Source organism: Haliotis cracherodii, unplaced genomic scaffold, assembly GCF_022045235.1.
Source record: "Haliotis cracherodii isolate W230 unplaced genomic scaffold, xgHalCrac1.p SCAF_3, whole genome shotgun sequence".
Taxonomy (NCBI): Eukaryota; Metazoa; Mollusca; class Gastropoda; order Lepetellida; family Haliotidae; genus Haliotis; species Haliotis cracherodii.
Genome location: NW_027266286.1, coordinates 11,761,635 through 11,785,650, shown reverse-complemented (window position 1 = coordinate 11,785,650; position 24,016 = coordinate 11,761,635). Strand labels below are relative to the sequence as shown.

At 40.4% G+C, this 24,016-nt stretch overlaps 1 protein-coding gene across 5 annotated transcripts; it reads right to left on the bottom strand.

Moving 5' to 3' along the window:
* On the bottom strand, positions 1-22,963 carry LOC139474265 (glucose dehydrogenase [FAD, quinone]-like). Of its 5 annotated transcripts, none has more exons than XM_071257198.1 (13): positions 22,727-22,963; positions 16,592-16,696; positions 15,198-15,362; positions 14,760-14,968; positions 14,161-14,350; positions 13,067-13,195; positions 12,513-12,634; positions 12,244-12,411; positions 6,064-6,214; positions 2,903-3,045; positions 2,388-2,562; positions 1,658-1,880; positions 2-323 (listed from the first exon to the last, which is right to left on the bottom strand). In XM_071257198.1, exons 3-13 carry the CDS (start codon positions 15,334-15,336, stop codon positions 194-196), a joined length of 1,779 nt encoding a protein of 592 aa, XP_071113299.1. In that variant the 5' UTR covers positions 15,337-15,362; positions 16,592-16,696; positions 22,727-22,963; the 3' UTR covers positions 2-193. The 5 variants fall into 5 exon arrangements, with proteins under 5 accessions (XP_071113303.1, XP_071113299.1, XP_071113301.1 ...); XM_071257200.1 differs by having other exon boundaries at positions 22,827-22,963; XM_071257202.1 differs by lacking the exon at positions 16,592-16,696 and having other exon boundaries at positions 1-323; positions 22,823-22,963.
* Positions 22,964-24,016: the final 1,053 nt, after the last annotated feature.

Sequence of the window (24,016 nt, the reverse complement as noted above, 5' to 3'; positions counted from 1 at the left end):
AATGAGAACACAAATAGTTTTGGGGGAAGTATTTTAATTTTTACTCCAGATTGAAAAAACCCATCGATGATCATCATGTGATGTGTACGATAACAAAGCGTTTTATAACATATTTTACATTCAAATAGATAGATATGCAATAATTAGAGATAGAGATAGATGATCTATCTAAAATGTGGAAGCAAGATTATCCTTATTTGCTACTTTTGATGATATCCGCCGCCTTTTCTCCAATCATAATGCACGGGGCGTTTGTGTTCCCTGACACGAGGGCCGGCATGATGGAGGCGTCCGCGACTCGCAGTCCAGCAATACCCTTTACTCTGAAAAATATTAAATTGAAACCGACATTCAGATTAAAGTGACGACTTAGATTCAGCACGGACACGTCACGGCGGCTACTGGAAAACGAAAACCGAACTATTTTTGTGGAGGACGAATTATTTTATTTTCCGTCCTCCAAAAATCACTTTTTTCCAATATTGAGACAGACAGTTAGTGCATGTTCGAGGGACGTCAGACAACATTGGGGACATCACATTCAGCATAAACCTACAGGTAAACGTTTGAAAGACGAATAACAAACTTATTTCTCCATCTTTCCGAGGCAAGAGAGTTAACTGATTTTAAAAGTCCAGTTTCCACCCTTGCCGACATTGGCTGGAATTCCTGGGTTCGATCGTAGCGCCCCTAGTGGCTATTACAAGTAATATGCCTTTTATGCTTTTCCTCTCTTCATCTCGTATCACTTGAGGGGCGGTCGGGTAGCCTAGTGGTTAAAGCGTTCGCGCGTCACGCCGAAGACCCGGGTTCGATTCCCGACATTAGTACAATGTGTGAAGCCCATTTCTGGTGTCCCCCGCCGTGATATTGCTGGAATATTGCTAAAAGCGGCGTAAAACCATACTCACTCACTCACTCGTATCACTTGCATTTGCTTTCAAACAAAATGGCGGCGCCCAGTCAAGACGATCTGATCGATAATCAAGATCTATATTGTGATAAAACGGGTCTGACATCGCGAAGTGCATCAAATCATGTGAGCACTTTGATTAAAGAAATGAATAGATTTGGAAAATATCTGATGACAACGAGTTGGTGGTGCACATGCTTTGCAAGTCCTGCAATCGACCGAGCTCTGCATTACAGTTCACGAACCGGATTTCAGTTTCGTTGTGCGATTTTGATTGGACTATGCACAGACTCGTTAGTCCAGCCAAACTTTAACTCCATAATACCAGCCTAGTTCGGCAAGGGTGGAAACTGGACTTTTATAGTCTGTTAACTCCCTTGCCTCGTGAAGATGATTATTATCAGAGAGCTTGGTAACAGAGCTATGATACGTTTGTTATTTTCTAAATACATTTACAAACTAATAGACATTTTGAATACCAACACAACACGAAGGCAAGTTTACCCACGTCCATCAGTCAAGCACAAACGCCCCAAAAAGGATTAAAATAATAAAGCTGAATGTCCATGAAAGTTGCTCGTCTTTGATGTGATCAGAGCTACAAAAATTCAAGGTAGTAGACATGTAGTTGACCTGAAGACAAACACATCCTGGAGATCATTTTAGATTGGTGAAAACACAATGTAAAATGATTGTATATATACAAACGCCATAGAATAGTTGAAGTTTTCCAAATACACCCACCTCAATTGAGGATCCACCACTGTAGTTGGGTCGCTTGGTTTCCCCATCTTGCAAGTGGTGGTCGGATGGTAGATTGTTGTAGCCAGTGCCCGGATGTAACACTCCCAGTATTCATCAGTGTCATACTTCATAGTGGTGCATGTCGGGAAGGGTGTGTCTTCAAGCCGGGCTCCTATTTCCTTGAATGCATTTGTCTGATGAAGTTTCTGAACCATGCGAACACCTGTTGAAAAGAAATGTCTTTTAAATTCTGATCCATTTGATATTCAAAGGTATATTTTTGGAGCTAAGCATGTCTATATGTAGTTCAAAAACAGTTTGAACTGACAAATCGATGATATTCATACTCAAGCAGTATTTATAAATCTACAATGATGAAACCTGAGGTTCACTGTGTTCTGGATGTTTCATTGTCATGCTTGAAGGTGGAAGTCAGTTTTGGTTGGACAAATATACATGATCCTTTATAAATGATGCTGCCTCAACCAGATCCAAAGACAAAGATGGTGCTTTGCTCGCAGTAGGTATCTGTTAAAAGTAGCTACTTCACCCAAAGAATGTCCCTATTTAAAGTTGTTACTTTACCAGAAGTATGTCCCCATTAAAAGTAATTGGTTTACCCAAATTATGACTCTGTTAAAAGTGATTGGTTTTCCCGCCAAAAAATAAGTCTTTGTTAAAAGTAGTTGCTTTGCCCAAGAAAGTCCTTAATAACTAGAACTGTTTTCACCTCTAACTAAAGTCTTGACGTCATCGGGATGAGACAGGTAGTTGGGCTCGATGATAGGATGCTCAAACGGGTTGGTGCTTCTCAGGCGGATTGTCCCCATGCTCTTTGGACGGAGTAAAGCTGGCAGGATTGTGAAACCTTCTTCAACAGACGTCCAGTTGAAATGAGCAACTATCTAAATAAGAAGTAGATGATCGTTATATAAGGTAAGGGACGTTTCAAAACAAGAGCGTTTATGTCGTGTCAGTATACGTGTGTAGTCCGTCCATACGATCTTCCCTGAAACCTATTCATTGATGACCACAGCTACGGTGCTCTTACAGTGCCCACATAATTAATTATAAGAAATATGTAAAGCTGGCCACATGGCAACCGTGTTAAAAATGTCGTTTTTGCCCATTGCTCAGCCATTAATGCATGTATCATTAAAGATTTGGATAAGAAGAAAGTACGAAGACAGGGCCCATGGATACTGGGAACATATTGTGATTCCTGTGGAAATAATGCACTCTTACCTTTTGGTCAATGTTAAACAGACGGGCAAGACTTTCGTCCATTGAAACACAGACACATTGGAGCTGAATGTCTGGACTTGGTTCGTCGGATTTCGTCTTCACAAACGCCATGGCTTCCAAACCGCCGCTTGAGGTTAAAAGACCTACAGTGAAAGGCAAGTTATAAGCTGTTAGTGGCTGAGCAAGTACCCACTAAGGAAGGTGTGCCGCGATGCACGGATTTTGGAACCGTCAAGGAATGATTTGCTGAACAGTTAGCAACATTTTAACCTCACCATGGCGGCCTTCAAAATGTATCCTCCGATCATGTTTTGGACGTCACACGTTTGTAGACGACCTTGTTTATCTTGAGCTATAAAGAAGTTGCAACTGGAAACTTTTCTCACATACCTTAAATATAAATATCAGCATAAAAAGAGTCAGCTTATTTAAATCAGCGACGATTTGGCGCATCATGATTATGGTCTTCATATTTACTTTTCAGTCGAAAGGATGGAAATCTTTTGGGCCACTCTTATATATGATATATGTTTGCATTTCCTTAATTTTTTTATAATGTTACTTTTTTCTTTTCCTGCAAAAATGAAAAGGATTGATATCGGAATTACACTTCTGAACGTAAAAATAAAGCATGTGATGCTGTCAGGATGGTATTCCAGTCTGCAATGCAACTTTTAACTTTAACACCGTGATATGACTGGAATAATGTGAAAAGCGGAGCTAAACCCAACTCACTCACTCACTCTCTTTTAACTTTACCTCAGAGAATCAAGGGGTATCTTGACAATTAAAGCTTTAAAGTCTGGACCTTTACCATAGAATAGCAGTCTGGCGAACCAGAGAGACTTCATGCTTGGAATGTCTGGGACTGTAATTTGGTCAAGATGGGCCAACAGTCATGTACTTATATAACGAACCATTTTGCCAAGAATGAGCTGAATGACTTCTGCACATATAAAAATGCCCATTTTCGTTATGAATTTCGTTATATTCTCAGAAATATTCGATGCAGGTGAAAATCAATTCTCAAAGACTCAAAGATTTTGCTTTTGGCTTTTAGCATTTGCAGAAAAGAACTAAGCTCAATTGTTAAACACTTGATTTTCCAAATTTGTACATTACTCACCCAAATGAGAACATTTATTCTTAGATCCATGGGACAATTATAAAAAAATCAAGACTATTGCACTTAAAAACAACCCGCGTGCGTGCGTGCGTGCCTTCTTGAAAAGCTTCGGACTGAGATATCATACTGCAGTTCACTTCACCTTTTACCTCTGAGAAAAAAATCAATGTGATGCTGGATTTGACCTCATTGATACCATCCATGTGAAATTTGGAGATCAGAAGTTTTTTTCAAAAACGAGGTTTCCCCCAATGGCACAAACTGTACTTCCCTCCATGTTGATATATTTCCGTAATGCATATGAATCGGAATTTCTGCTCGCATTGGCAAACTCAGCATACATTTATATTCAGGTATACCGATGTTTGGATATCGGCCAATAATATTCAAATAGGCAATTCCTCTCCACTCATTTACCATCCTGAAATAGAACTAAAGAGACAATGAAACCGTTACACTAAACAAAGTTATCCACAAGACTGTATGACATAAGGGATGTATTCAACGGTCAACCGTCCCTTATGTTGAGCAATATTCCAATAGCTCCAGCCTTTGGTGTCTTCATTTTACAACTTGTATGATATTGTCGAAAATCTCTGAAATTACAGCAGAGATACTTATAACTATGGACAAAATCTCCTCGCTTTTACTTATAATGGATATATTGCCCACATCACGGTTTCTTTCATTAGACAGGACAAGGAGATAAATATCATCCCGTTGGTATTGCCGGTCCTATTCAAAGGATTTTTTATAACCTGCATCACAAATACATGTCAGAACGCAACCTCGGGTGTCTACGAGTATTCAGCTTATAGCTTGGCTTCCAAGGCTGATCGTGCTGCATTTACAATGTACTACTTGCAGTGTTTCTTCCTGAAATGTGGAATATATCCCTTCAACCATGATGTTCTCAAGAAGACAACTTTCGACCTCGGTATTTACAGAACTCGAGGAAACCGTCACTTATAACGATGCAAAAATTGAAGAAATGAAAAAATTATCTATTGAGGCTCCTGTTGCACCCACGTAAAAAATAAGATCGTCAACAAAAAATTCCGGCCTGTTCTTTGGAGATGTTCACAGCTGTACATTCAAGAAACAAAAACTGAAAACAAGTGTACTTTTTCCAATACACATCAGGTGTTCTGTTCTCCCTCTTCACACATAACAGCAAAGGTTTCCAAGAAGACATCGACGAAAATCGCAGTTGGGATCGCCTCGTGCTTATACAGACAGTTACAACATGTTCACAACCACCTCTCAACCTCGTAAGTAAGCCATGTAACAATTTTTAGCTATTTATACATGGACTCGGATAAAGACAACGACGTTTGTTGCCAGTGATTAAGCTTTCAACCAAAGGAACTGAAGAACTGAGTGTCTGTCGTTGTAGTGACTTGGACTCATTGTACTAAATGAGCATGCGAGAATGCGAACTCATCTCAAGTATCGCTCATCAATCCGCGTTGTGCGTATAGACTTTTTGGTGCTCATGCTATGACGAGAAAGAAGACAACATTCAGTAAAATTGACCATATTATAATGTAATATTAGTGTATTATGAATTATGATACCATGCTGACAAAGCTGTTGGAACGTTCTTGTTTTAAATTCTTTATTCTTGGATATTATAGCACACTATGACCCATATACATTAATTGGAATACCCGATCTTATCCAATCAGAACCACTAAGGATCCATGCTCGTCATAAGAGGCGACTAACGGGATGGGGTGGTCAGGCTCAGTGACTTGGTGCATGACATCTTATTCCAATTGCGTAGATTGATGCTTATGATATCAATCACTGGGTTGTCGATGATTCACAGACCGCCGTCAAATCGATGGAATATTACTGAGTGCAGAGTTAAACAACAAACGTCCGTTAACATATGACGTTAGTAGTTTCGAATTCGTGGACCTGCCATACAGAATTCGTAAAAAATGGGAAGATGTGTTATTCATGATAAAAGTGTTTGATAAAACAAAGTTAAAAATGTTCAGGAAAATACGCGCCTTGAGGCAAATATTACCTGATTTTAATGCACGATATTCGATTGAAGTAAGGGTTGACTCTAACTTCTTTGTCGTTAGGGAAATAGGCTTCTGAATCTTCGATACCATGGTGACGAACATGTGATCCTGTAAGCTGTCACCAACTGGGAGGCTAGCGTGAACTGGAATCTGTATATTGAAGTACACACCACAAAACTATTTCAATAATTTTGTAAAATCTAAATACTTTTTACATTTGTATACTTATTCTGCATTACTCCTTAACGCTTTCACTGCTTACCTTACGATAACTAGAAGAAAGGTCCTGGGTGAATAAATAAAGTTGTTGTTCTGATGTCCCAATTACTGACCTTTCCGTCGCTATCCTGTGACCTTGATGACACCTAAGGTCATCTTCACAGCACTGCCTGTCGCCCAAGCTCTTAGAAAAACATACTCTTGAGGTTTCTGAAGCCAAAGTGAAGCCGCAAGTCTTGCGACGGGTGGGCCTTAAACGTAGTAATGCAGGATAAGTATACAAATGTAAAAAAAATATTTAGATTTTACTAATGTTTGTACTTATCCTGCATTACTCCTTAATGCATCTATGTCGGCCGATTTGGAGGTGGGTCAACCTTCAGAATACAGAAACCTCAATAATTCACACCCTTCAACACGACACAAGTTGGTCGTTAAACCTTGAATCAGAAAAGTTCATAAAAAACGCTTGTTGTTAAAAAAAATAAAAAAGATAGGAAACATATGAATTAAAGAGATATTCCCAATACATACTTAGTATTAAAGAAAATTATAGCTAATCAGCTAATTCTTTACTTACTATGTCATAGAGCCGTCGTTCACAAACAAGATTGTCTAATATTCTTCCACTGGCGGCGACTGAGTGACTGCACATGGAAGTAGACTGGCTCTGTATAGGACGAGTTCATTATTTGCGTCAGGGGTTGGTAACATGCTGGGTGACAACCAGAGGGTCCAACTTCGCACGCCTTTGTCATCCCCAAGAGCCACAACGCGAAGATAATGACTAACGAAAACCTGTGTCGAACCTCCAGAAGTATCCTTCCGTGATGTGAGGATAAAACCCTTGAGAGACGCGCGTTTGGGCTTATAATTGCCTGACTTGCCAGCCCACTGGTATAGACTAAAAGAGATGTGCTCTGAAGTCTTGAGCACAGTGTCATTCAAAGCGTTTTGGGAACTTGGCGTGCGTGTCTGCAATCTGTTCAATGAACAGGGGAGTAGATGACCAAGGTTGACGTAGCAGCTTGCCCTTGAAACCAGAATCTCAGTAGAAAAAACTGTAAAGTCTGGTTGTAACGGTAATCTCGGTCAGAGCGGTCTCAAGATAATTTTTCCTGTGGTCAATCTGACGCTGCAGGGAAATCATCATAGTTTGGAAGTGATCTGATCAGATAGGCTTATCCTCTGATAGATCATGATCCACCGCAAATATTGACGATGTTGGTGTCTTAAACGACGGAGCAAATGTGAGTTTGGAGAAGTCTTCCTCCAATGACCTCGTGGTGTCCCTCTTATTTACTCCGTTACCAGGGGGGGGGGCTTCACTGACACGAGGCGGTCTACTACCCAATCGGGTATTTATGCTAAGCCGGTGATCTGCTCCGGTGCGTAGTGCCTTCCCTATCAGCAGGCTTTGATGACCCGCCTGGATAAGGAGTCATGTCCTTGCTGCCCAGAGATATATGCTGTACCAGAAAACACATTAGGTATTTGGCATACGTTAGGCGCAGATGTAGTCGCTTTCTTTTGTGCCTAGTATGTTGGAACATCGCTAAGCTTATCCTGTGCCGGTTGCGTAACCGAGTACACTGTAAGTCCTTTGACTGACGTCATTGTAGAGACCTTGATCGGTATGCAAGACGCTGCGATCAACGCAGGTCTGTGAGACTAGGGTCATCGGTGATGACTGGATCATTGTAGAAGCGCTTGGACCATTGTGCAGTTAGCGTACGGGAACGTTGTTGACGCCTGAGCGTACATCTGCTGCGCTGGATATGTTGGAACAGTGCTTAGCTGGAATCGTGCGTCGCTTGCGTAATAGTGGCGCCTGGGTAGAAGTCAGGCGCTGCGCTCGGCGCAGGTAACTGAAACACAAACCTCAAAGGAATTGACTGGACCATGGGTTGCTATGCTACCCCTATCATAGCATCTTGAGACGCTGGTGCTGTCGCCGACGTCTCAGATTTAACAGATCTGAAAGTGTCTGGCGGCTGAAAAATAGGAGCAGTTACGATACTCACAAAATCCTCCGGTATTGTTGATTTCGGTGGAGGATGTACTTCTGCAGTCACAGTTACGGGCGTCATATTACTGCCGATAACGGCTGGGTGGTTATGACCGAACCATGTCCTTCGCTATTCCGCGATTGTAACATTCCTCTCGTCTCACGACGGGATTACTGCAAAATATGATTGTGAGTAACCTGCTTTTATATTGTAAAACTCGTTGGAGAGAGATTTATACAAAAATTACATTTAGAATTTGGCGGGCACATCTACGACAATATGTATAACACGCAAACATAAGTTACAGAAATAAACCATTTTTGAAGAAATGGTACTGGAAGAATGCCGTAGAATTGAACAATAATCTATTGGCAAAAATACGAGTTGCAAGGGCATACAATATTTTTCAATGTAAACCAATGCTAAATTTTACATTTAGAGTTTGGAGAGCACATCTGCGCGCAAATCAAACAACGTGGATGATAATCTTTGTAAGATGTTTTCCACGATAATTACCACAAAGCTCAAGCATAAGTTATGCAATTAGACCATTGTTGATGAGACTGTACTGGAAGAATGCCGTAGAATTAAACAATAATCTATCTGCAAATTACGAGTTGAAAGTGTATACAATATTTTTATATACGCAACTCAATGTAAACAAAAGCTATTTACTTTTGGATTTTGGCGAACACATATGCGTGTAACACAACCGACGTGGATGATAATCTTGGTAATATTTTTTCCACGCCAATAATACAATCGCGCAAACATAGGTACGCAATTAAAGAACTGTTGACAAAGCGGAACTGGAAGAAAGCCGTAGATTTGATATCAATCTATCGGCAAACATATTTTCAACGAGTTGAAAATGTATACATAGAGGTTTTCACGCGAGTGTGCTTGGGGATAGCAAATATCCTGCATTAGGAATAAACATTGTATTTAGCGAGCCTTGGCGAGCTAAATACATAGTGTTTATTCCTAATACAGGATATTTACCATCCCCAAACACACAAGCGTGATAACCTCTTATCATATGTCATTCTTGAATTCCGTGCTTTAAAATTGCTTTCCCTCTCTCACAAACATTACGAGTTTTCCTGGAATGCGCGCATTAATATTTATTACATCACAGGGTAAGTGATGTGTCGGTCGGACAGTGAAAGTAGCCAATATAGTTCCAACTAAATCGGTTTCTTATACAGTGGCAAAGCAACATATACTAAAACAACAGTTGTTTTTAATTGCCTTTCGCGGCAGTCCATCGGTCTGTCCGCCAGAGTAACTGCCCTTTGTCGAAGGGAAGCTACTCTAACCCTAGTCTAATGTACACACAGCAACAAAAAGAAACAAGGTAACAATTCAAACATGTTTCGGACAAATCCAACTATTCTAATTTGTGGAGAAGGTTTCAAGTCGCAGAGGTCTACAAGGACAGATATGGCTACTGATCCTGCTTGGCTAGGCCTCGTGCCCTCGCAAAATTGTTTTAAAATTTAGTTGCCAAACGTTATAAATTACTTAGCTACGTCAGAGTTAGACACTGATTTTCAGTATATTAGACTGTTCTTTTGATTGTCATAGCAATTATCTCGGTAGTTTATTCAGATACTCGATGGTTATTTCTGACTCGATCGCCTAATGGCGAGGGCGACGCCATGTTTGTTTATAAACAGTGAAAGTAGTCCTCCTTGACCTTTGATATTTGCATCTCTATCCGCATATGACCCCAACGTATATCGTTTTTATCTGTTGGCTTTATCCTGCCGAGAAACCTACCCATTATATGATAAAATAATTTATATGTACGCAACTCACTGTTACGCCAAAGCTAGTAGAATTTAGGAACACAAGAATGTTATACATATGTAGCTGAGAATTGTAAACAATTTGAAAACCTTGGCAGGCAAACGATTGTAACACAATTCAAAATAGCGGCGAACAACAAATATGTGGCGGGAAAAAAGAGACAAGAGCCTTTTCTCGCCAAATTAATTCACATAAAACTACACAAAATGGGGAAAGTATATGAAAAGAATACATCACCCATCACAGATCCATTTTAGGACTGTAAACGAACAATGAAGGTCTAAATTAATCCAAAAGGAGAGCTCCGCTGGGACACGTCCTTGCTGTACTGCGACAAGCAGTGATGAGAAGATGACCTTAGGTGTCATCAAGGTCACAGGACAGCGACGGAAAGGTCAGTATTTGGGACTTCAGAACAACACCTTTATTTCTTCACCCAGGACATTCGCAGTTGCGCTGTCCTTCTAGTTGTCTTAAGGTAAGCAGTGAATGCATTAAAGAGTAATGCAGGATAAGTAAAAAATATAAGAAATCACAATAGTTCAATGTGCGATTCCGACCATTTGCTAAGAATGTGTTTATAATAACATCATAGAGTGGTGACACTATGTGTTCGCGGAAAGGTAAGCGTATATCGCCCCACCAGTGGCACCCATCACAAACCCGTCAGGAACACATGCAAAGAAAAGACAATAAATAATAGCCTCTGGCACACATGTACTTATAATGTATGGAAGTTACTGGTTCTCTTGCATTAGAGATCAGACAGTGAGACTTGTTGAACCCAAGGGATGGTGAAAGCTGATCGTATTTGTGTATTTGAGTTGTCGGTAAATCGGTAAGTCGCTTCTTAAGACAAACATAGGTTGCTGGCGATCTATTCTAATCCGGAATCCTCATGAAGAAATATAAGTATTGTTTTCATTCTATAACACACTTGGGACTTTAGTAATCTGAAGGATTGACTGGGTATTATTTTCGGTTCATTGAGGTATGAATCGAAAAACCGATGTGCAAATTGTATGAATCCGAGTAAATTCGACAACAGAAGCATGTTTTATCTACAATAGTTTAACCAAAAACAGGTGTATATATCAAAGCAGACAAAAAAGACGACATTGATCAACATTCCAGGTGTAGGAATACATAGTGTGGCATGACATGAATAACGCGATTGTTTAATTTATGCACATAACTTGACAGCCTACAAAGGCAGTAGCCGATTAACGGCGAGTGGGATCAAAACAATGATCATAGGACCAGTCAATCAAGGCAAGCAGCTGTAACGAATATTACTGGGAGAAAGCGGCTGTTTCAAATGACATGGTCAGTTTCGGCCAGATTCAAACATTAGTTCCCTGAGAACGGGAAGACACAGTTGGAAAAATGGGGACAATGAAAAAGAAATATATGTTGTATGCTCGTTCTTAAACACAATAGTAGTAATCTACAACATGAATTGACAATTGATACTTTTAAAACAGAAGATGAGGCATGTCTTTCTATAAGAAATATTCAAAGAATTTATATGAATCTTATTCACGTTCCAGGTACAAATTATGGAGCAAAATCTCACACTTAACAAATAAATTGTTATTTAATCTGACACAACTCAGTCACATGAGTTGGCTAAAGAGCATAAAGTAGCCGTTCTATCAATTTGCACTCATACGTTACTGACAGGGCAGGAGATGGCAACATCGCTTCCGAAACATGTGGTGAATGGGTCGAGATTATTTATCATTACAGAATGGAGATATACTATACAAGATGAGCGTGGATGTGCTCATTGCGGCATTAGACGTAACACACATACATCTACAATAGTATGCAACGTTCAAGTCTAACGCTTATCATGTGTAACAAAACTGTTCAGTATATTAACGTCGTCATTCCTCATACGTCTTTTCTTGATCAATTCTCTTCTGGCAGAAAAGGCTCACCTTTTCACGAACACCTGGTATCATCACGTTTTGACAGCGCTTCATAAACACATGCTCAGGAAAAAGTAGGAATCGTACAGTCGACTCTCCTTTTAGATAAACCTACATCTGTGATGTTTCTGGAGAGAACAGCAATCCGATCTACTAATTTGAATTAGACATAAACTGCATAAAGAGATCAATGCTCAGTTCTCACCTTCATCTCCTCCAAGTGTTTCTTTGGCCCGATGCCTGACAGCAACAGCAGCTGTGGCGATCCAATTGCACCAGCTGACAGGATTACCTCTCTTGAAGCACGAACTCTGTACAGGCGGCCATCTTTAACATACTCGACACCAACCGCTGTCTTCTTGTTTATCATTACCTGGTGAAAACAACTGGCCAAACTCAGTACTGAACTGATGTGTGATGTATGTACGAATGCGTATCCTAGAGGAATGTGGACGGGTGAAGTACACTAGCTACCTTCGTGACGTGACTGTTGGCCAAGACGTGTAGGTTGGGTCTGTCTATCACTGGCCACAGGAACGCCTTGGATGTGCTCATACGTTCGCCATTCTTGATTGAAACCTGAGATCTACTAAATCCTGAAACAGTTACAGCTGGCATTAATGACGTATTACAACGTGCCTTTGCCTTACTACAGGACTAAGAAAATATTCGAAACAAAACCGTCATGAGCAGAATTCCACCAATAGGGTGCTCCGGATGTAATTCAAAGGTTGTTGAGGGTGGTCGAGTCAGGCGATTTCTTCCGTACTATTTAAATAGTAGATCTAATAGAGACTCGCCAAACTGACAGACTGAACATACACACACAACAGACAGGTTGGCACCCGGACAGACAGGAAGGCTGACGCAGAACCACAGAAACCTACAGGTGGAAAAAGACTCTCAGGAACAAGCTAAGACACACAAAACTGACAAACACGCGCATAGCCACACTGCTCAAAGACAAAAACGAACGCATGCAGACACAGACAAACTCCGTACGTACGTTCCTTCGCACATAAACTTACCTTCCTGATTTTCTCCGTTGTAGTCTATTTTCTTGAATCCGAGTTCAATTCCCGCCTTGATGAAGTAGTCAGCGACGGGTATTGCGTTCACTTCCGTCACAGTCAGTGGGCCTCCCCGGCCATGGTATTCTTGATGATGAATAAGAAAAATACATTATGTCTTGATAACAAACAGAAATCTTTCACACACTGTCAACTGTCATGAAAAGCGGGAAACCCAAGAAAAAAACAGTGTAAATTTAGTAACGGCGATTTTTGAAGTTTTTATTGATCTCAGTACAAACAAAAAGAAAGCACAATACCTCTTCCCCTGCTATTTACGTTTGTTGGTTTACTATTTATTGCCGCAATCGGCAGTATTCAAGCTATGTGTCGGCGGTGTGTAAAATTATCGAATCTGGACCAGACAATCCAGAGACTGACATCATGTGCATCGGTCTACGCAATTGGGATACGATGACATGCATCAACCAATCCCCATCCCGTTAGTCGCCTCTTACGACAAGCACAGTCGCCTTTTACGGCAAGCATGGGTTGCGGAAGGCCTATTCTTCCGTGTATGTTGGTTGGTTGGTTGGTTGTTTAACGCCGCACTCAGCAATATTCCAGCTATATAACGGCGTTCTGTAAATAATCGAGTCTGGACCGGACAATCCAGTGATTGACATCATGCGCATCGATTCACACAATTTGGATCGATGACATGCATCGACCAAGTCAGCTAACGAGTAAAGTACTTTTGGTTTTATGTTTACTCTTTGTCTCATCCGAATTTGAGTCAGCTTTCTTCACCTAAAAGAGGTTTGTTTTGTTGGTTTGTTGTTTCACGCCGCACTCAGCAATAGTGAAGTGATATTTTCACAAGTGCACAATCAATTACTGTTTTTATGCGAATTGTGTGTGTGTCGGATGCCACCGGTTAGGGCCGAACATGCTTACTCTTTCGTGAACACCTGGTGTCATCAGTAATTTTCAGTGATCCATTCATATAATTGTCACACCTATTTTGCCTTTAAAGCCCAGTGATAATGAATTGCACGTGGTGATAATATCGACATGAGAAATGTAAATGATGTATATAGTTTTATAGTTACCTGAATTTTTTAATCTGTCAATTTGTATGTCTTCCGACTTTTTAAAGTACGGGAGAACATCTTCGTAACTCCACCCCTCACTGCCACTGGCTGCCCAGCTGTCGTAGTCATGGCGATGCCCTCTGACATACTGCATATAGTTTAACTGGCTGCTTCCTCCCAAGACTCTACCACGTGGCCATGCTCCCCTCTGAAATTCATCTTCATATATCTACTGGAACACCAGCGTAAAATATATCAAATGTTATCACGGTTTATGTCACCGCTGGGTCACATTATGAAATGCCCTACGCATGTCTACCATAAAACATTTGAAAGCTCTAATGAGGCCTTAAATTGTGTAACCTTGAGCTAACAACTCCTGAATAACAGTCGTGTGACGCTCTTTCAAATCATGGCAGACAGAGCATGCTCAATCAGCAAACCAAGAACCTTGAAAATGGGGCATGTGCAGTCACGAATGATGCAATGTACGAATATAACTGTATGTGCATGTGAATATATTAATATATGATCTGATAAAAACTGCAACTTCGACCTTCACTAGAATAGGACAACAGGGAGGTGCGTGCTTTCAGAGACATATTTGTTAACCTTGCCTTTTCTATTAGTCCTGAATGTGCATGTTGTTGAGGTTCGGTCAAATAGGCCCAGTCAAATTTGTCCATCTGGTTAGAGGCTACCATCAGAGGAGTATCCAGCGACTTCTGGTTTCGGTCATCACCGCCAGCCTCGATCAGCAGGACGGTCACGTCACCATTCTCGGACAGACGAGACGCGAGAACAGCCCCTGCGGACCCTGCCCCAACTGTGAAATTGAATACTGTTTAAACCATACACAAATCAGACCTCAATTAATCATTTGCTGTGGTCGTCCAAACAGTAATGCCACAATTGAACCACATAATTCAATACTAACAATACATCATCATACAGCAATTGTTGTTACATTACAGTAACGAACCAAAAGAGGATGTACAAAATGTAGCAGTCATTTGAAGATGAACTTCAGAAATATTCGAATATATGTATGTTACCTATGATATAGTCATAAAACGTCCTCAGTTCTGGGGAAAGAATTCCTTTGTCGTCAACAGGAAAGACGGAGACACCGATGAAGATAGCGAGGATTGCAACATTGATGACAAGCAGCAGTGACGTCGTTGAAAAGCCCATGTTCCTTTATTCAGATTTTGAATATTCTGTCAAAATAGACGGTCGTGTGCAGTATGTTCCCTCTTTACATTTGGTTACATTATTTCTGCTTTTTCAGCAAGCCAAGCACTTCAAAATAAGCTTCATGTCGATATGAAAACTAAACATACCATTCATCCCCGTTATCATTCAACTGAATAACCAGCCTTGGTCGGAATAGAAGCTGTCAAACCCATATCCTGCCGGACAAGGAAACTGAATTAATCGGATGGTATCGGCCTGTGACCTGGCTCATTGCGGGTCAGTTTGCTCGATTGTGTGGACCGTTGCTCATGTGTTTAGTCACCTTTTTGTCTCAGCCAGACAAACCACTGGGACTTATGGAAACTCAATGGGTAATACATGAACTGTAAACATTATTTGGTTTTAGGTTTCAACGTGAAGTCTCTTTATGAAAGATAGTGTTTCCAATCAAATCATGAACTGGATTTCTTCGCTTTTTCCTTTTTGTGCTGATACCAGACTGACATGCTCGTACCACAAGACAAGGGCATTTTGGTGCAGTTTCTATGCATCACAACAAGTTTTCCTTTTCATACAACTTGTAAATGAATATACACATTCGAATAAATTCACTTCAAATACACTTCACACTCATTTTGTTCAATTCATATAAATACGATACACCTCAGCCAGTTTTCCAATTATTTAATAAAACATTTGTTGAAATGGTCATGATTTGCTCAGAGAAATTTTAAATAAGCCCCGTGTGTTTCGTTCCGTACGGAAGAAACAGGTTGCTCGATGTTAAACACGTCAAGCCTTCACCGAAGTTGTGGAGCTGTGTCGCTAAGCTAAAATCACAATCAACAACAAGAATACACAACCGCCTGTGTTAACTGTTCTACTCTGCAACTCAACAGATGCACCTTATTCCTTGACCCAGATTTGAAGACATCTTATAGGGTAAACAGAAACTATAAAACCCTTCCCAAATATACATATGTCAACGCCAGAGAATAATTAGTCTCGATTATCTGATGAAACATAATTCATTGGCCATAAAGGGGATCACTGAAAATCAGTGATGACACCCTGATTTGGCGAAAACACATACTGTCCTACCTAAAGCAAGAAATCTCTGCTAAGAGTCCATTGTTCGATTGCGATTGCGTCACTAGCATGTGCTTATGAATCAATGTCAGCTAGTGATGTTACCATCACAGCAAAAAAAATGCAGATTCCGGATCCCTTCTGGATACCTCCGGACACTTACCCAAAACGCATCCTTGCCGGATACCAGATCCGTGGTATCCGGCATTGGACACCTCACCAGAAAGCATGCCTCCTGGAATCTGGCACCAGATCCCTCACCGGATACCTAAAAAAATGTCACAATTTGGGGGTGCATTTTGTTCAATTAAGTGTGGAACACCTAAAAATATATTTGAAACTAACCAAGAAAATTTAACATTGCTGAAGGTATCCGGATGCGATTTTTCGAGTCTTTTGTCTAGTAAATAATGTTAGCCTGTGCATATCAGATAGCTGCAGTAAAATTCTGTGTTATTTTAGTTGTAAATATCCCCTTAAAGTTGAGATCTATGGGCATGTACTTTAGGAGAAGACAATTTTTCAATTTTATCTATGACTCTTTTTAGATGTTAAGCTGTTTAATGAACAAACATCAGTTCTAATACATGTATGATGATTTCCTTAAATTTCATGTTCAGACTTCCAGTTTGTTCTGAGAGAAAGTGTAAAGTCATCGACTGTGTGCTGACTTGGGTTTTGTTTTTTGTTGTTTAACGCCGCACTCAGCAATATTCCAGCTATATGACGGCTGACTTGGGCATTTTGTCCTAGTGAGATGATAATAAGATTATTTGTAACGGTACAAGTGCTTGTTATATCTAGACATACAGCTTCATTGAAGTTCGAAACACAATATGCCTCACTCTGAGGGTGACATGTACCAGATTTCATCGCACAACAGAGAGCTCTTCCTCAGTTACTGTGAACGTTTTTGCTGAAAGACATTGAAAGTTAATTTGACCTTCAATATCAGTTGCGACTTTTTCAAAAACAATTGTAAAGGGCTTCATATCACTTATATACCACTTATGAAGGCCCTTGGCAGAATAATATGCATCAATGAAAATATGGCTTATGCTACTCATTGAAATTAAGTAACTGTGATTTGTTACCACTGCTCATACATGAGTATTCAAATAATGTAACATATAATACTGCATACATGATACTTCACAAATATCTCCAGAAATAGGCATTTTAGTAACAATGGAAAAAATACCTTATGAATGACCTTCACTTTTGCCTTGGTCTTACACTTCAACCCTTCATGAGTCATCACTTTTGACATTGACAGTGACAAATATTTTACAAACATTTCAAAGTGCCATCCAGCACAAAAGCCAAATATGATGTCCTTTGGTGGAATTCAATGTAATTTTGACCCCAAAAAAATGAAAATGATATACCACTATATGTATAAGAGTTATTTAGACTTCTGCAGGAAAGGGCACTTCAGAGGAAAATTAAGAATATGTCGTTTTGCCAACTACTACCCCTGCCCTAAGGAACAGTTTGGCCATAAACAAACTTTTTGTCTGGCTATGACATTGACCTTTAACATATCAGATCAATGTGTCATCAGACTTTCCCAGAGCTGAGGAAACATATGTTATTCCTGAGATGTCCAAGCAATGCAATAACTGTCGCTATCAAACTGAGGCAAAAATCTCGGAACAACCCCATTTACACAGCTGGCTAATGAAACATTAACAACAAACAATTATCAATTTCTTTTATGCATATGCCTATATCACACATTGAACAGTGTTCACATGGTGGTTCCTGATGTAGTATGCAATTTCCTCCTGTTCTTCAATACTCATAACAGAGCAGGATAACTGTTCGCTTGAAAGCACCAGTAGACCACGCTCACCATTATTTGCCCTCAAACCTCATTTTCCTTCTATATTGCCATGGAAGAACAGGAACCAGGATATGAGGGCAGGACAGATGGGCTCTATCCTTGTTGCATAATGTTAGTAGAATTGTGAACATTCTATTTGGTGTTTGGGTCAACATTTATAGACAACAAGTCCCATTCATCACTCCTTTCAAGTGATTACCACATGGCCAAAGACAACAATTTCTTCAACGTCCTTGAAGGGTCCCAATCCGACTTGGCCTTGGTTGGTCGTCTCACATTAGCCAGACCAGCCTTTGTGAGTGTGTCCCAGTGCTACTTGGCATACAACTTCTAGGTCGGACTCCATTGAAATAACAGGACTCTCTTCATCGCTGTCTGCCAATCATTTCTGAAATCTGGAGGGGTCCTTCCAGACTGTCAACCTGGAGTACTCATCCAGGGATCTCAAGCTGGACTTCAGTTTCTGCAGAATTATGTATAAAGATTGTAGCAATGAAAAAGAATTGTTGCAACATGTACTTACAGATAGAAGGCAGCAAATTCACTTTATTTATCATATGTGAGTCTTGTTATATACTAAACATTTGAGATATGTATTGTTACATGTTGATGAGTTGAAACAATCATTAACTGACATATCTTAAAAAGATTCCTAGCAACCTATGCTTGTCATACAAGCCAAAGTAATAGATGAGATAGTAAGTGGGCTCACTGATCGCTCGTAATCATACACCAATGACGTGGGATATTGTGCACATCAGTCATCATTGGTGCGTCTGGATCGAGTTCATAACATTAATCACTGGTTTGTCTGGTTGAGATTTGAGAGTTGATAATTTATAATCCGTGTGTCATGGCCGAACTATTGCTGGATGTGGTGTGAAATAAGTCAGTTGGGTTTATCGCCTCTTTGAACAGTATTCCAGTTATATCACGGCGTGTTAGCTTGATGTGGGAAGAAAGCCCGAAGTGATGCAGATCTTAGATGTTTTCCACTTTGATGAAACCCACAAGCAAGTGTATGATGCTGACAAACCTAGAAACATAATCGGGGCGAACCTAGATTCAAACCAACGACCATCGGTTTCTGTCAAACCCAAGAGATGCAACGATGCACAGCAAATTGTGGTGCCTTAGATAATTGTGCCATCCATGCCAACACGGTGATAAAGAACAAACAAACTGAAGAAATATTTGCAGAATAGCTACATGAACATGATGCACCAAACAGAATAATTTCAAATATTTACAACTCACTGCTTCTCTTCTCTTGTTCCTCATAGCTTCTCTTCCAAGGGTTTATCTCTTTCCATTGATGCTGTGCACCTTGTCTTGACCACAAATCCATTACGACCCTTATGCAAATGCTTGTCGTCATAACAAACAGTTGATCATAATACTAAAAAAGGGCCCTTGACGTTTACAGTAACGTATGTAGATCAGGAAAATATCTAAATCAATCCGTTCCTTAAGAGCTCTGCACAGAAATCATGGAACGTAAGGTCACGAAGCCCTGCTACCTAGTACCATCCAGTCAATTACCGCACTACAGAGCTACCGCTGTCTCGATATACCGTTACCGTGACTCACGCTCCAGTGACTCTCGCTTCACGATCCAACACCCGTTTTCGGTCTTAGGGAAACTTACACGTCTTTACGATCCAACACCCTTTTTCAGTCTTAGGGAAACTTACACGTCTTTACGATCCAACACCCCTTCCCGGTCTTAAGGAAACTTACACGTCTTTACGATCCAACACCCCTTTCGGTCCTTAGGGTTAGCTTGCTTTGGGCAAGGGTTAGCCATAATTTCTTACATTTTCAAGCGTTAATCCAGTTAATCCGATTGGTAGGTCATGTTGACATAAACAATGGCGGGTGTGGTTTCAAGAAAAGATTAATGGGAGAGCGGACAGTGACGTCACAGGCATGCGCAATTCATTGTTTTCTGAATTACATAAGCTTGTTAATGGGGTGCTAGTTACCCGTTAAACGACCACTGATTACATGCGATAGCGCTCGTGGTCCAGCGGTAGAGCGTCGGCTAATTAATGCAATAATGAATGCATTAATTAGCGTTCGAACCCCCCACAGCGCTAATTGGATCTGAAAAAGTGCGCCCTGTAAAGTGCACTACTCCCGTTTATATCCATGTTCCAAAATGGCGCCCTGGACCGTAGAGTAATTATGGGTAAAATTCCGGGTTAACACGACACTGAACTAAGATGGTTCACGGCTCCCCATGCGCGTCGTCAAGTGGCGCCAAGCTATGTTGTGATATTTGAGACGGGGCCCAGCTTAGACACTTTCATTTCTGCAGCAGTTACGGAAATGCATTGCCAAAATACAGTTCATCGGTGGCCATATTAGAAGCAGAGGGGAATTTGACAGTTGTATGGAATAGGTGTTTGCCTAGCATGCCTGCAATAAGGCAGTGTGGCAAAGGGATATTCCAGCTGACCTAATATTCCTATAGCAGATATGTTTCACAACCTCGTCCAATTTGGCCAAATATTGAGATTGCAGCTGAGGTCATGGCAGCTGAAGTGACATTGTAGCGGTAGGAGAAAGCGATGGAACGAGATATTTTAGTGGTATGTGTTCATAGAATTATCTCCCTTGGTAGAAAAAAACCCCGATTTCTTGTGATGAAAGCACGTGGTTGAGAATTGGGAAAACTGCGATTGGAAAACGTGGACTGGAATCCGTTGCCACTTGTCTCTCAGGGCCTGTTGCAATTCCTGTCTGTTGGCGGGAGGTCCCACAGAGGTCCCACAGAGGTTCAATAGGATTCATATCGGATGGGCAGGCCAGGGCAAAACGTCAACGTTCTGCTGGTTTTGTCTAGATGTAACAAGTATTCATACTGTTCCAAAATAATCTCTTAATCTCACCAGGAACAAAGGCCCAAGTGAGCACATAGCCAATGAATTTCAATTTTTTGTCAGAGTGAGCATGGTGTTATGCACTTTGAGCAATATTCCAACAATATCATGATGGGTGACACCAAGCAATGGGGTTCACACATTTTACCGATGTGGTGAATCGAACGCTTCAACCACTAGGCTAGAACCAACTGGGAATATTAAGATGAAGTGTGAGGATATCAGCATACCAGGACTGATAGTTTTTTATTTAATATGCTGAACATCTAAAATGAAATATGTATGAAATTGAAAAATGTTTTCACCAAAAGTACATGCCCATAGATCTCAACTATAAGGGGATATTTACAACTGAATTAACACAGAATATTACTACAGCAATCTGATATGCCCAGGCTAACATTATTTACTAGGAAAAAGACATCTCGAAAAATTGAATCCGGATACCTTCAGCAAAGTTAAATTTTCTTGGTTAGTTTCAAATATATTTTTAGGTGTTTCACACTTCATTGAACAAAATGCACCCCCCAAATTGTGACATTTTTTATTTTTAACTCGACGTCGTGGAATGAGGTTTCCGGTGGGGTATCTGATGCTGGATCCTTGGACACCCAGATTGGGGTACCCGGTGCCGGATACCCGGATTCCAGGAGGCATGCTTTCTGGTGAGGTGTCCAATGCCGGATACCACGGATCTAGTATCTGGCAAGGTATCTGCCACCGGATACCCGGATGCGTTTTCGTATATGTCGGGAGGTATCGCGAAAAGATGAGGGTATCTTGCCGGGACAGTGTCACTTATGGATTTACTAGATGTAAATCGGAACTAATCCTTAATGTTGATATTCCTCCTGTTTGTTTAGTCTTGTAGATCTTCCCTTCGAAGGTATAATATAATTGGACGATTCCGACAATATTATAACCCCGTGTTTATCAATCACTTGTGATAATACTCAAATAGTGAATATACTCAAATAGTGGATATACTACCATTGCTTTACATTATGTTTGTAACAGTCATGTTTTACATTGATCTTCTTAATATTCTCCGACTAGCTTTAAAATACCAAATCGACCATCGACATGTTTTTATATGACAAACGTATAACTTAGTGACATGAAATTTTAACACACTCGAGAGGCATGTTTTTATATGACAAACGTATAACTTAGTGACATGAAATTTTAACACACTCGAGAGGCGACTAACGGGATCGGTTGGTCATGCTCGATGACTTGGTTGATGCATGTCATCGTATCCCAACTGCGAGGATTGATGCTCATGATATCGATCACTGGATTGCCTAGTCCAGATTCGATTATTTACAAACCACCGTCATATAGCTGGAATATTGCTGAGTGTGGCGTTGAGCAACAAACAAACAAACAAACATTCATTAAATATATCTAAATGCACACATGTGGCACATGCTACCACCGTTGAAACTAGTCGCTAATGTAGACATAGCATGTCAAATTTCAATACCATCTGAAGTCATTATCGTGTGTGCACATCCAGAGCAACCCTCTCTCCTGCCCATGGAAGGGATGAGAGCACTAATCTTACCTTAGGAAATGGTGGCCCACTCGGCCTGCAGTGCTACCGTTGTGAGCCGTGCTGTGTGTGCACAGGCCCCTGAAGCAGGATAGTGATACAACTTACTTACTTTGGAGATTTAACGTGCGCTTTCCGACTGATGCATATTTCGCACACGGAGTGATACAACTGAAACACTGGACCCATATATAGCAGCCACCATCACCGCTAGGCGGCGCGCTCAACCTCTCTCTCGGTTCCGGGTCCATTCTGACCTCAATGACAGCGGTGTCGTTTACGTTTTCATGGGGAAAATTCCAACAGCCTTGAACTTGGCTTGTAGCAAAGTTCATACGTCTTATGCATAAATTACGCGTATATCGCCATTTTTTCCCCAGTTGTTTACTTCGGAAGAATTTACACTGCTTGGAATTACGAATCTAGACACAAAAACAATTTGACAGCCATATACGCTACAGGTAACGTATTGTTCTTGTTCCTTAGACGTTATCTGACTTATTTTCAAACCATTTTCATCAATATTTTGGGGTAAATGTATTGTAAATGTTTGGTAAGCGAGTGGCCTAGAGTTTCACCAAGGGAGGTAATCTTGCACACTTACTTGCTGTACAATCGCGCGGTCGTTGTTACATGTTATTTATAGAAGGGGATTTCCAGGAACACTTGCCCTGTTTGGCATAATTTTTAAAGATATTATCCTCTAATTTCATTATTTTATATTTTTAAGTACAAAGTTGAGTGGGATTTTGTTAGGAATTATTATTAATTAAAAAGTACAGAAGGTACTCGGTAAGAAATGATATAATGTGGAAAACAGGGAACACTCTTCTGATAAATTATTTATAGAAAGGATTAAATATTTTACATTATTGTTAGATACTCAGAAGGTGCAACTTAAATAATGTGATTTCCTTTTAGAAAACCATTGATTTAGTCACGTTACCACTTTGTCTAATTTATTATATTTTGTTATTTCAGGTGGAAAACAGACTTCAGACAAAATGCAGCCATTTCGTGTTAGTGGTATCATGGTGATATTTTTACTGTGTAAGAATGTTTTAGTGTTTAGCAACTTTTTAGTGATAAAGAATCTTAGTTGCTGGATGTCAACATTTATACGAGATGTCATGATTACATATTGGATATGAGGATGAATACCATTCAGAATAATGACATTTATTTTTTATGTTTTATTTTTGTTACAATGGACTCTGGCAGAGTGAGGAGCAAGTAGATGAAGGGCTGACAAGATTGTCAGAAAGAGAACAGCTAAAGGCCATAGAATCGCAGCTCAAATTC

Excerpts from the sequence above, each read along its gene's own strand:
- LOC139474265 (XM_071257202.1), bottom strand. The coding sequence starts at position 15,336 with ATGGGCTTTTCAACGACGTCACTGCTGCTTGTCATCAATGTTGCAATC. Across the intron at positions 12,412-12,512 it reads CCAACAGTCACGTCACGAAG|GTAATGATAAACAAGAAGAC; the intron begins GTAGCTAGTGTA and ends TGTTTTCACCAG. Across the intron at positions 3,046-6,063 it reads ATATCGTGCATTAAAATCAG|GTCTTTTAACCTCAAGCGGC; the intron begins GTAATATTTGCC and ends CTTTCACTGTAG.